This window comes from Ostrea edulis, chromosome 6, assembly GCF_947568905.1.
Source record: "Ostrea edulis chromosome 6, xbOstEdul1.1, whole genome shotgun sequence".
In the NCBI taxonomy this organism is placed as follows: domain Eukaryota; kingdom Metazoa; phylum Mollusca; class Bivalvia; order Ostreida; family Ostreidae; genus Ostrea; species Ostrea edulis.
In genome coordinates, this window is record NC_079169.1 from 79,754,760 (window position 1) to 79,769,188 (window position 14,429).

General features: G+C 36.6%; 1 protein-coding gene across 1 annotated transcript; it reads right to left on the minus strand.

The window, feature by feature from the left end:
* Positions 1-3,168: 3,168 nt before the first annotated feature.
* Positions 3,169-6,782, minus strand: LOC125646533 (uncharacterized). Its single transcript, XM_048872881.2, has 3 exons — positions 6,320-6,782; positions 3,547-3,677; positions 3,169-3,409 (listed from the first exon to the last, which is right to left on the minus strand). The coding sequence occupies exons 1-3, from the start codon at positions 6,457-6,459 to the stop codon at positions 3,186-3,188; spliced, it is 495 nt and encodes a 164-aa protein (XP_048728838.1). The 5' UTR covers positions 6,460-6,782; the 3' UTR covers positions 3,169-3,185.
* Positions 6,783-14,429: the final 7,647 nt, after the last annotated feature.

Sequence of the window (14,429 nt, forward strand, 5' to 3'; positions counted from 1 at the left end):
TCATCAACTTTCCCTTAATTACAAGCTTGAAAACATTTTCATGTGAAAGAAAACAGTGATAAGATTATCTAAATTGTAAATATGGTGGGTATGCATAAATTATACATTGTCTGTTAGGCACCCCAAGCGCGTCAGGGGAACCCCAATATAGTAATTATAACCCAGAAGCAACTGTCTAACTTTAAGACTGAAGGACAATGACAATGATTTTATTCTCATAAACTAATTTACAGCAGTGTAGAGAGCATATATGATTAATTGAAAATTGTTTTACGTTCCTCTCGAGAATATTTCACTCATATGGTGACGTCACCACTGCCGGTGAAGGGCTGCAAAATGTAGGTCTATGCTCGGCGCTTATGGCCATTGAGCAGGGAGTAATCTTTATCGTGCCACACCTGCTGCGACACGGGACCTCGGTTTTTGCGGTTACATCCGAAGGACCGCCCCATTTAATCGTCTCTTACGACAAGCAAGGGGGTACTGAGGAGGACCTATTCTAACCCGGATCCCCACGGGATTTGAGAGCATACAAGATAAATACATGTATACAGGTACAAATCAGCACATGCGCATTTAGTAAACCGCTGAAAGAGCGTAAAACGAATTACTAAAAGGTATTCGATAATTTTATTTCTCCCAAACTTATGGCACGGTACTGTTATAACTAAATACACAGCTTTACATAGATAAGACCACCGATGATCTGAAAGTATGATCTGCGAAATACTTGTTGTGCCGAATCCCTCATCAGCGCTTTTTATACGGTGGCCATTTATAGCAACGGTCCTATGCTGCCGCTTGTGGGCGTTCCTGACAGGTATATATTTGCAGGCAGAAAATCAAGAAATTTCAGTTGTTTTTATTATCACAATTGCATTCATATGATTGTATACAGTTTTCAAGCGTTTTCAATAACATTTTGTGTTATATACGCGAAGATAATCCCCAATTAATGATATGTTACATTTCTCGATTCATACATATTAAGGTAGTACTCTACATCGTCATCATGGCTGATTTCCTTTATGAACATGGATGAAAAAAATCGATATCAGCAATATTTGACTTTTCCTTTTCCATTTAAATAACTAGCCGAGTAGCTCAGTAGATTAGAATACCGACTGTTAATAAAAGATTAAAAAAAAAGAATACCGACTGCTGACCTGTAGGTCGCAGGTTCGAGTCCAGCAAGGGTTTTAATTTTTTTTCTTCAGATTACCTTCCACTAAAACTGTATTTTTTGACAAAATAAAGTAAATTTGAAAATTTTCAACTTCAAAATATTGTACATATCCTCCACTTTTCATCTACGTCAAATTTCTCTGGTGTAGCATACCTCCTTAAGATAATGACGTTGTCATCAACAAGAATACCGCACATGCACTGGACGACTCATCCAGATTGATGTTGCATATTAAGCAATTTCTCTGCCGACGATGAGGTTGTGGTTTCTGCGTCGGCTTTTAAAAGCCCACCGGGTTAACCGGAGTATAAACTAGTATTCTCTGAATATAATGTACAGTACATTTTCTGGCAAAATACTATTAAAATATTGATAATCTAAGCTATAACGATCTATTTTCCATAGACAATTTTAGATTGTTTGAGTGAGGTGATTTCGTGTTCCAACTTAATTTTGTTGATTTTCAAATTCTTTGTACGTGTAATAGGAGTAATTCATAATTGATACATGTATCAATTGCCGTTGGTCTTAGTACGATAGTTACGATTTGTTGGTTTGTTTGTTTATGTGATTGAGAGTATCAATAATCGCTCTAGTCTATGTGGCATATTCTATTAATATTCTTCCTGTAAATAGTAGAATTTGTTTTCTAATTTTGCAGATTCGTTTTGATTTATACATCCTTCCTGATCGAGTTAACTCTAGATATCTTTTTCATAACTCCCAACATTCTATTTGTTTGAGAATTAGTGATTGAGAATTCGAAGACTTCGGAAAATTATTGAATAATGCAATAATATATGAAAGTATTTAAATACATGTTTAAGAACTTGATTAATAAATTTTAAGGTATACTATTTGAAGATAAGAATAACAAATGATTTTAAAAAGAGAGAAAATAAAAAAAATAATACAGGAAGTCAGGAACATACACAACTGAAATACGATATACTTTGAGTCGAAATATCTTGAGAACTTGAACACTCTATTACCTATGAAGATAAGAATAACGAATTATTTTGAAATGAGAGAAAATAAGATTAAAATGCAGGAAGTCAGGAACATACATGACTAAATTACAATATACTTTGAGCCGAAATATCTTGAGAACTTTTCCCCCCAATATCAATATCTTTTAATTATAGCTGACGTACATTTGATATTTGGGATAATGTCTCCGCAGACACCCCTGATATCTTGAACATTCCATTACCTTTATATTCAAAATTACTCATTTTTTAAAAACAGTTTTAAATTTTTTCTGTAACAAGATACTTTAGCAATGAAAATTATTGAACACATTAGAACAGTTTGAGAAATATTTGAACATATGAGAACTATTTACAAATTCATGAACATGAGAAATATTTCAAAGATTAGAATAGATAGAAATTATTTGAACATATGAGAACATTTCAGAGTTTGATAAATCTTTATTGAGATTACATGACTGAAATGTTAGATGATTGAGAAGTAGACATTACATGCATATTTGATATAATGTGAAAAAGAAAATACACAGGTTCAAACACGATTAACACACTCTGATTGAACCACGATACATTCTGAAAACTTGAGAATTTCATTAATGATTGATAAGATTTTATGATTGAGAACTGTGAAACTTCAGTAATTAAAATACACGATAAATCTTTTTGCTATATAAGATTTATTTTTAAAAAAAGGAGAACTAGTTCACACTTATGAGGCATATTTGAGATATCTCTTCAAGGAGCATTGACAGTGTAAGTTTTTCTTTTTAATTTCCTAATTCCCCCTAAATGTAGAAATCAAAAATACACTTCCCAAAAAACTGACATCACTAAATCTCAGGTGCGAACTCTAAAATGTCATCCAAATCATTTTGAATTTCTAAAGATTCAATTTCACCGATTTCCATGTCGAATGTAGCTATTTACAGCAACTTTTCATGTCACATCGTATGCAATTTTACATTGTTATCATTCATGACACAATGCATCTTTCGTTTGTATAGAATTTATTGTACAGAGGGGCACGACTCGATTGCCACGTCCCTTTCAACAAACGAAAGAAAGTAATGTAAATATAACGTACAAAAGTTTACAAATTGTAAACAATGAACCAGTCCGCAAGAAATAGGAGGTCGAATTACGTAACAGGTCAGAAGCTGCAGGTGGTGTCGTGTGGTCAAATATTGGGCGATCTCATTCAGGAGGGAATGTCCTGATGCATGCGTAAAAACTTCAAAATAAGAAAACAATCCATTTCTAAATGAGAGTTAAACTTATATATATCTTAATACTTTTCTTATAAATATTAAAACTACAATTTCTTATAACGTTGCGCAAGTAAAAATGTTTAATATTTGAAATGCTTGCCCCTTATCTGGACGAGTTCCTTCATGGCATTAAATGGACGATTCCTTTCTAAGGCTATAGGTAAAACAGGTTTGTTTCTCGTCATGGAGGAGTGAAGCAGCAATGCATCGGCTTCCCACGTTAGAAATTGGCTGTAGAACAGTTTCACATATTTCATTAACATACAATAATAATCCACGCATTTTCTTGATTAGGTTCATATCGTACAGCAATGACCAACAAGGACCTACAGGCATTGTAAATGATAATAATGAACTCACATTATTTATAATTGCCATTTGTAAAGACAACACGGGCACTGGAAGTTAATGTAAATATATAGTATGTGCGTGTATAAAAAAGGAAGGGTAGGACACTCTTTTGGAGGCAAATTCGGGTTTGGGTTATTGTGGGCGTTTCTCAAACGGCCTGACGTGATGAATCATTCACATATACCTTACTTTCAATATCTTTACGGTTTCGTTCCTCTCCAATGCCGTTCCTTCCAAGAAAAAGATGTTTTACACCTCCAAGTGCCTAAGGATTTCGCTAGACTGTCTTACTTCTGGTTTAATCGCACAGAATCGAAAGGTAAGTTCTGATTGGTCAATGTAATAAACATAAACAAACGTGACTTTTCCCGGGAATTTAAGGTGTAAAACGATGGATTTGACAGGTGAGATCGAACATGCTGTGGAAAATGGCCACAATATTATAATATCGGGTCAACCAGGGATAGGAAAATCGTTCATAGTTAAAAAACTGTACTTAAGAATAATGGGAAAAAGGTAAAAATAACTGCAACCACAGGCATTGCAAGTACTGTATTACCTGAGGCTAGTCCATATTTTTTTTGGACTAGAGGATGGTAGATATCATGCCACTCAACATATCAAGAAAGTTTGTAATGATAACTGTAATGCAGTCAAGGCAAACATTATTGACACTGAACTTCTTTTTATTGATGAAGTGTCAATGTTGTCACTAAAAATTTTCACAGACATTGATGCACTGTGTAGGGCAGTGAGAAACAATGATATACCTTTTGGAGGTATGCAGGTTTTTTTATCCGATGACTTTTATCAACTTAAACCAGTACCAAATTCATACGGTGACAACGGTGAATACATATTCCCTGAAATTAAACAGTTCCATAGATTTGTAGAAAGTACATAACAAACTGAAGGCAAGTAATGTTTTGTTTTTTCCTCACATTAGGGGAAATTTCAATAAGTTTTTTTATGTTTATTACATTGACCAATCAGAACTTACCTTTCGATTCAGTGCGATTAACCTAGAAGTAAGACAGTCTAGCGAAATTCTTAGGCACTTGGGGGTGTAAAAACATCTTTTTCTTCGAAGGAACGGCATTGGAGAGGAACGAAACCGTAAAGATATTGAAAGTAAGGTATATGTGAACGATTCATCGCGTCAGGCCGTTTGAGAAACGCCCACAATAACCCAAACCCGAATTTGCCTCAAAAGAGTGTCCCATCCTTCCCTTTTTTTTTTTTTTTTATACATGCACATACTATATATTTACATTAACTTCCAGTGCCCGTGTTTGACAAGGGAAGATTACTTTTCTGAAGAAAAAAAACATCATTAATCTTAAGTATACATATTTTTGTTCAGTTTTTTTTTTTTTTTTTTTTTTTTTTTTTGGTATTTAAAATTTGTTACGAAATATTTATGCTTGACGTTATGTTTTCGAGTCATTGTATTATAACGTCACGATCGAAAGCTTTTCAACTCGTTAATGCTCGTTACATTAAATTCTCATGCAATAGTACTGTAATCTACTAATGCATTAAGGTTTAAGGTCACAAAACTATTGCATTATCTAATTTAAACGGTAAACAAATAGAGACACTTATTTTTTTTCAACTTCTCCTACACTTTCCATTTTGAGAACTATTTTGATTTGATCACATGAATGTATGGCGACAATCACGTCCGAGGTCAGTGTACGAGGTACGAGCCAAGTCTGGCTTTCCCCAGACGTTCGCTCTTGAGACTGCACGAGTCTTGGGGAAAGCGAGACAAGGTACAAGCCACGCGAGTTCCGAGTGCAATGAAACAGTTAATCGGTTACGGACATTTCGGACAGGGATGTCATAAATTCCGAACATGTAATTTTAGTACTATGACAAAGTCTTCTTTCTTTATTTGTATTTATGTTACACTGTTAGTTTTTCTTAGTTATTGTCACCTTTTAATATAGACGTTTTGCTGATGATATCTTTTGATATGCAATTATAGACAATGATATTACAAATGTTACAAAGTCACTTACCAATGATTTAGAACATGTAGATGATTGGTCTAAGAAATAAGAGATTTCTCTCGTAAATCCAGGTTTTGCGAACGAACATGTGATACTTACCTCTTTTAAAATAACCTATGGATTTTCCCTGTCTAGTACCTCAACTCAACCACAGAGAAGAACGCTCCTTCTAGATCCCCCACTTCCGCACATGTACCTAATAACATATGAATTTTCTCAAAACTGAGCCATAAGCATAAGGTAAAAATAGGCTTAAACAAACACAGGGGGAAGGGGGGGGGGAGAAGGGTAGGTAAGTATAACATGTTCGCTCTTAAAACCTAGATTTACGAGAGAAATCTCTCATTTTACTTTTCTTCACATCTGGTGTGTCCAGGGGTCCGTGTTTGCCCAACTCTATTTTGTATTACTTGTAGGAGTTATGAGATTGATCACTGTTCCTTATCCTCACCTTTCATGTGACACTTACCTCTTGAGAACCTATCAAGACTCAGAAGCTGTACTCACCGTTCGGAGGAGGGTGTGTTAGTATCCACCATATCTCCCACTTCAAGCACTGCCCTTCCAATCTGTGACCTATAATGGTCCAGACGCCGCAAATAATGCCGAATGAAGGTAGTCCGATTCCTCCTGTCCGCTGCCTCCATAATGATTTCCTTTGAAGCTCCTTTGTAAAAAGCCCAGTTTGGAGCTATAGCACTCACTGACGGAATGTTACAGCGGGCTGATATTTCTTAACATAATCTAATGGCTGACGTGATCCATTTTGATATACACTTTAGTGTGGGGCGAAACTAACTGGGTTATAAGGTTTCGACAAACATCGAAGTACGGATCTTGGGTCCTTAGATGAGATCCTTAATTTTTCAGTAGCTTTCAAGTGATGATCACTCTCCTAAAATCTAGCAATCTGTCAGGAAAGGAGGGAATAACAATCTCCTTTAAAATGGAGATGAGTCATCCGCTTTTGTCAAACTCGTCGGCAATAAAGTAATTGTAGAATTCTGGATCGTGCACAATTCCCCAATAGCTAAATGACTCAAATAGCTAACTCTCCTGGCTGTGACAATCGCCAGCAGTAAGAGAAATTTGTATGTAACTAGTTTAACTGAAGATTTCTTCATAGGCTCAAAAGACATGCCTTTCAAAGCCTTCAAGACCAGTTCCGAATCCTATTCTGGAACTAACTGCTTCCTTAAGGTCTAGTAATAAGCACTCCCCTGAAGAGTCTCACAACACTAAGGTGTTCTCCAATGACCTTGCCATCGACGGGACTTAAAACAATTTTTTAAAAGCATAGAACGGTAAACACATGGTTCTATATTGCTTTTCCGATTCATACAGAAAAGCCAAAAAAATTCAAAGCTTCATTCAGAGATGCATTAGTGGGATCAATCAATCTCCCGTTCCAAACACCAGCTTCTGTACTGAGGAGAGAAGTAGGCATTCTGAGTACCTATTCTCAGGCTGCCAGCATAAGTTTGTTAGCCGAGACTGAAATTCCCCACGGTCTTCTCGAGACTGGATATTTGGACTGACACCTCTTCCGAATCTCAGACCAGTGACACACAAAGTGTATCTTCTCAATACGGAAGAGTTCCGAGTATATTTCATGATAGGTTGAACTACTATTAGAGATACAGAATTTGTTGATTGACATTTACTTTTTACAAAGCATTTGAGCATAAAAATTAAAAGCAACAAAGAGAAAACTGTGTAATTTATAACCAATGTATTTGAAGGCGTCCTAAACTGTCGGAACTCTTTCAGTGTTGAGAAGGTAAATATGAAATGGTGGCCATTTGCAACGGCTTCAAAAATAGTCAACTTTATTTACTGTTGGATTTACACCATGTAAGGGCAAGAAAGGCATGTTTCATTGTGACAGGGAGTTAAGTCTAAGACGAAAAGTTGAAGCGGACAAGAACGCAGCTATGTTAAGGCTTCCCGGAGCTTTGAAATGCGTTCAAAACATACACTGCATTGCAGGGTTGGTTTTAACTTGTAATTATATACTTAAGTACAGACAATTTATATAGAAGGTTCTCTCGGCTATATATTAACATATTTGTTATGATATCACATGACGTCGTTGATCACGTGACGTTCATTTATAATTGTTTGAAGTGTTTCACATAAATCGCTTCAGCGCAGCTGTTTAAACATTTTGTTTTATAAATAAACTCACCGTAATCTTGTGAACCCGAAATGTGCTTGGGAAAAATGGTAGTATTACTTGCGTACAAAATGCATGTATTCCATGAAGAGTTCAACTTACCGACACATTTGAGGGTAATATGTATTCAAACAAAGCCATCACACATTTTTCCCAAGCAAGATTCAGGTAGAGAACTAACTCCTCTTACGATTTAAGTAAACAGTTAGAAGTCAAATGAATTCTCATTAATTGCCTGCGCTAGACTCTTTTATAAACACATTAAAAATTCTACCTTTTACCACTGATATAAAACAGAGTACATTTCAAAAGTATATTTTTCGAAAGCAGTTTGAACACACTTAATTTCAATCAAGAGTAATTAAACAACCTATATTAAAACATTCGGACATATAAGAGTTTAAAATACAATTCAGACACGTGAATTATGCAATAGCGTTCTGACATCTTACAGGCAGTTTGAAATAAAGTCTAAAGTTTTTGACACTCTCCCCGTCATAACAGCTCAAGTATGCAGTGATGTGACGTCATGTTCCATTATGACGTCATGTTAGTAGATCGGAGAAATAAAGGCACAAAGTGCACTGTGATATTCTACGGGAAGCCTTAACCTACCCGCGAAATTCAGTTTGATCCATTTTAATCGCAACAAGCGGCCGAAGTTCAGGCAACATTTCCCAAATCAATTTGTGTGACACTGGTCCGAGATTTGGAAGAGGCGTCAGTCCAAATATTCAGCCTCGACAAATCTATCTGAGATTAGATGAGGATGAATTATTGACGGCAGTCGTGCACCAAGCTGAGAATCCGAGTTAACCATGGTCTGCGTAGCCACCTCGGAGCTAATAATAGTATTCTGCAATTGAACCTGGACGCATGGTCTTGCATTCATGGTATCTATACGATTGGGGGAAACGCATATCCCAGCATCCTCTTCCATGAAATTGACAAGCTTTCCACCGCCAATACTTGAGGGTCCCTCTACTTCGAACAGTAAATTGGAAGTTTGCGATTCAGTGCTGATACAAACAGATCTATGTGAGGACTTTAACATCGAATCCAAATCCTCTGTACAACCGTTTCAGGGACCATTCTGTCCGGCAGACCCTGATTTTCTGTCTGCTTCAATGATCTGATAGAACATTGTGAACCCCTGCTATATGTGCTGCTCTCAATACTATGAAAGGTGAAGATAACTCCTAAAATCAATACAAAATAGTTGGGCAGAGGAGGGATCAGGTGCCTAGGAGGAGTAAGTATCCCCTGTCGACCAGTCACACCCGTCGTGAGCCCTATATCTTGATCAGGTAAACAGAGCTATCCGCAGTCCAAATCAGTGTACCAAGAACGGTCTAACAATCGGTATGAAACACGTCAGACAGCATATGCCCCAATGATGGGTTGTATTGGCAAACTAGATCTTCATAACGACCATAGAATTTGCGAAATGCTGACTTTAATTGAAACTGTTGAAAACCCCTGTACCATCAACTTGTTTGTCAGTAGCTTGTCTCGATTTAAAAACTGACCATACGCAGAACAAGCTCTTACGTATCGAATCAGTTGAGAGATATAAACACTTCATCTCTATTATGAGTTCTGTCGAAGATTATGCCAGACGATGGGCTAAATATGAAAAAGAAGAACTTGATACATTGTCAGAATGGGTTAAAAGCATAAGAGGGATATTAAAATCCCGCATTAGACACATAAAAACAAAAGTACGTACCATCTATCCTTCTGTGTTTAGTAAACCAGAAGTGATAAAGGAATTATATAGGTTACATGAGGAATATGTTTTGGTTCCAGCTGACAAAGCTAGTAACAACATTGTCTTTGTTTGTAAGGCTCATTATTACAACAGTATTTTAAACGAACTTGGCATTAATTCCACTTTTGGTAATCATACTTATACTCCAACTGCCCTTTCAAAAGATGAAATTCTTCAAAACCATGCTTCAGTTTTAAACACATTTAATATTCCAGTCAATGGGTCGAATAAATATGAGTTACCGCATTGCTGGATCCAGTAAGTGCTCTACCAAGTCCCTATCTTTGCTCCTCACGAAAATGTTAACAACTGTGAAGGAGAAACTTCAAACTTACTGTGCGACTACATATGCCAGAAGTGGTGTTAATCAAATGTGGATTCTAAAAAATTCTAAAGAACTTTTAGTAAACTTGAAATCACAGAATTTTCCCCAAATCAATAGCATTAAAACCTATGACTTTTCAACACTATACACGACCATTCCTCACAATACATTAAAGACTAGACTTTTTGACATCATAACCAGTTGCTTCTTCAACAACAACGGAAATATTCATATCTAGTGATCAGTCATTCAAAAACTTGCTTTGTTAAACACCACTCTGATTCCACGCACAAGTACTCTGAAGTTGAAATAAAAAATATGCTGGAATTCCTCATTGACAATATCTTCGTGGTCTTTGGTGATCAGGTCTTCCAACAGTCTGTTGGAATTCCCATGGGCACGAATTGTGCTCCTTTGTTAGCTGACCTGTTTTTATATTCATATGAAGCAGAATTTATTCAAAAACTTCTACGTGAGAAGAAAAAATCTCTCGCTGTGACCTTCAATTCGACTTTTAGATATATCGATGACGTCTTGTCTATTAACAATGATAACTTTCATTCATATGTCAATTTGATATATCCCTGTGAGCTCGAAATAAAGGACACCACAGAGTCGTCCACTTCTGCTTCATACTTAGATATTTTATTGAAAGTAGACATCAACGGCAAACTGACAACTCAACTGTATGACAAACGGGATGATTTCAGCTTCTCCATCGTCAACTTCCCACATTTATGTAGCAATATTCCATTATCACCTGCATATGGTGTTTATATATCTCAACTGATTCGATATGCAAGAGCTTGTTCTGGGTATAGTCAGTTTTTAAATCGAGGTAAGCTACTGACAAACAAGTTGATGGTACAGGGATTTCAACAGTCTCGATTGAAGTCAGCATTTCGCAAATTCTATGGTCGTTATAACGATCTAGTTCGTCAATACAACCTCGCATTGGGTTAAATGCTGTCTGACGTGTTTCATACCGATTGTTAAGCCGTTCTTGGCACACTGATTTGGACTGCGGATAATTCCGTTTACCTGATCAGGATATGGGGCTCACGGCGGGTGTGACCGGTCAACAGGGGATGCTTACTCCTCCTAGGCACCTGATCCCACCTCTGGTGTGTCCAGGGGTCCGTGTTTGCCCAACTATCTATTTTGTATTGCTTGTAGGAGTTATGAGACTGATCACTGTTCGTTTCTTCACCTTGCATTTATCTATTTTACAATTGTAGATTATATAATTCATTAATCTAAATTATTCATAAATTAATTTATTGTTTGTGATATGTCATATTCTCAATAGTCGAGCCATTATTTATCAGGGTTTCCCCCATTTTTGCATTGTATACTCAAAAGCAATCCACGTGCTTCCTTTTTATTGATTATATACATTTATGGGCTTCCATACATTATATATATCGTGTGAGATTTGGAAATGTGGACAACGATTTTTATGTTGAAAGTTATATTTACTAACTCAATATTGCATATATACCATATAAAGATAGGGTCTATGGATTATAGTATCTAGGAATAAACCGTTTTTCATACGGTTTATTTAGTATTGAAGATGTTTTAAAATAGGTACATGTTATTTTGGGAATGTAGTATACACTGTATAATTTCATAAGACATGAATTGGTAGACATTTACAAATATGTACCACTTTCCATAATACACTGTCTTCTATTTTTTATACGTATTTCTCACAAATGTCCTCTCTGGGAAGTCCTTATCCCGTTGTTTGTGTTTACAATGTGTCGTCTTTAATGAGGTATGGAACACCGTAACAGCCATGTTGAATTTGCCAAAATTTTTATAAATTCAAATGGTCATATCTTGAAAACGCCCCAACCTAAATTTATCAAACAACCTTCATTTACCTTTATTTTATACACACTTTCAAAAAATCATAGTGTAAAAAAATCCCTAGAGGGGGGAGGTAATGTGATAACTGGCCCATGGTCTATTAGTTTTCATTGGTTCTGTTTCAATCTTTCTTTCCCGTTGTATCTTTTCGGGTTCAACACTAATCCGCAGGATATCGGTAGGCTAAATGTATGAACTTTTACATAAATTCATCCCAAATGAGTCAAATCTTTTATACACACCGGACTCGTTCGCTTTAAAATTTGATGTGACACATAAATACATGTATGCATTATACCAGGTGTAGAACTAAATTACGAATAAAAGCAAGTTTGATTTAAGAAGGCTATGTTTAGAGAAAATTGTTTTATTCATTGGGTATGAAATTTGAAAATTCAAGTCTTTTTCAGTATGATTTTTTTCCTTCATTGATATTTGTCATGTTATGTTAATGGTTTTAAAATACATATGCATTAGTATGAAGTATATGAAACGGTGGATTCTGTGGATGACTTCCCGCTCTCTCTGTAATTTCTGCTTCCCTAATCATGAAAAACCTTTTATTTTGCTAAATGCTGACCTCCCTATAATATTATTGCATACAATATTTTTCGTTTTCCGTTCCGTCTTCGGTTTTGTTTTCCGTTCCGCGTTTTAGAAACACCCTTCATTGAGCACCGTGCTGATAAAAACCATTCAACAGCTGAAAATACAACAAAAGCGCTCTGACCACAGTCAGTTAACAGATATAGCCTGTTGCATGGATTGATTGATTGAATATTATTTAACGTCTCTCTCGAGAATCTTTCACGCATATGGAGACGTCACCACTGCCGGTGAAGGGCTGCAAAAATTGGGCCTATGCTCGGCGCTTACGACATTTGAGCAGGGAGGGATCTTTATCGTGCCACACCTGCTGTTGCATGGAATTAATCATCTATTCAACATTGATACTGTGTATAAAGAGGAAAGGTAAAGATAACTAACAGTAATCAGTCTCATAACTCCTATATAAGCGATACAAATTAGAGAGTTGAGTAAACACGAACCCTGGATATACATGTACCAGAGGTGGGATCAGGTGACTAGGAGGAGTAGGCATCCCCTGTCTACCGGTCACACCCACCTTGAGCCCTATATCTTGATCAAGTAAATGGAGTTATACGTAGTCAAAATCAGTGTGCCAAGAACGACCTAACAATTGATACGAAACATGTGGTACAGCATTTGACCTAATGACAGGTTGTATTGGCAGACTAGACTGTTATAACGACCATAGAATTTGCGAAATGCAGAATATAAACGAGACTGTAGAAACCCTTACACCATCAACTCATTTCACGAAAGAGGGAAATGGATTCGATCGATGAAATTTTCTTTACTCAGATCAAATCTTAAGTTAGCTCCGGTGAAGATACATATATTGTACTCAATGATATTTGGGATGAGGAATTCCAGTGCCTCGTGTTTAAGAAACTTAAACTGTTATAGTGATATATCTGATAAGAACGTGCAATGAAATCGAACGGAGTTTAGAAGGAGTTCCATAGAGAAAATACTAGAAAGATAAAACAAGAGATTACTATAATAGCCATTTTGTGACACCTATTTCTGACGCATCACTGAAGAGACATTATTTGTCGAAATGCGCATCTGGTGCATCAAAATTGGTACCGTATAAGTTTTACATTATGACCCCTGGGTCGAGGCCTCTGCTGGTGGACTGTTAGTCCCCGAGGGTCTCTACAACCCAGTAGCTTGAAAATACGGATGTATATTTAATTGCTGTTATAAAATTTAGAAATTCATTTCAAAATTAAGGATTATCTCCCTCATGCATAGCTCTTATCCTTAGACGAATTTGGCTCCACTTTTTTTGGCACGCTGTTTTTAGTTATATTTAGCTCTAAATCTTCATAGTTATTTCGGATTTCAAAGATTTCGGTTGAGCATCACTGAAGAGACATTATTTGTCGAAATGCGCATCTGGTGCATCAAAATTGGTACCGTATAAGTTTTACATTTGTACCTTTGCTCGAGGACCAAACCAACTGAAGACGAATGGCACACTTATAAGAGCAATGACATTAACCTCATTTCTAACGTTGAGAAAAAACACTGATAGAACACTGGTTTAGTTGTATTTCATTCTAGTTCATTAAGAGCAACCGGCCACTACAATATACGCCGCTGTCTGAACGACGTGTATGTGACAAAACCGGTCATGCAGTCGGGTCCTGCGTGAGAACCAGCAGTGAATAGCACAAAGAAGCGAGTTAAACACTTGGGTTGGTTGGTTGTATATTGTTTAACGTCCCACTCCAGAATCTTTCATTCATGTGCAGACGTCACCATTGCCGGTGAAGGACTGCAAAATTTAGGCCCATGCTCGGCGGTCACGGCTTTTGGGCAGGGTGGAATCTTTATCGTGCCACACCTGCTGTGACAAGGGGCCTCGGTTTGTACGGTC

Excerpts from the sequence above, each read along its gene's own strand:
- LOC125646533 (XM_048872881.2), bottom strand. The coding sequence starts at position 6,459 with ATGGAGGCAGCGGACAGGAGGAATCGGACTACCTTCATTCGGCATTAT. Across the intron at positions 3,678-6,319 it reads AACACACCCTCCTCCGAACG|CCAATTTCTAACGTGGGAAG; the intron begins GTGAGTACAGCT and ends ACTGTTCTACAG. Across the intron at positions 3,410-3,546 it reads GGAACTCGTCCAGATAAGGG|TTTTTACGCATGCATCAGGA; the intron begins GCAAGCATTTCA and ends CTTATTTTGAAG.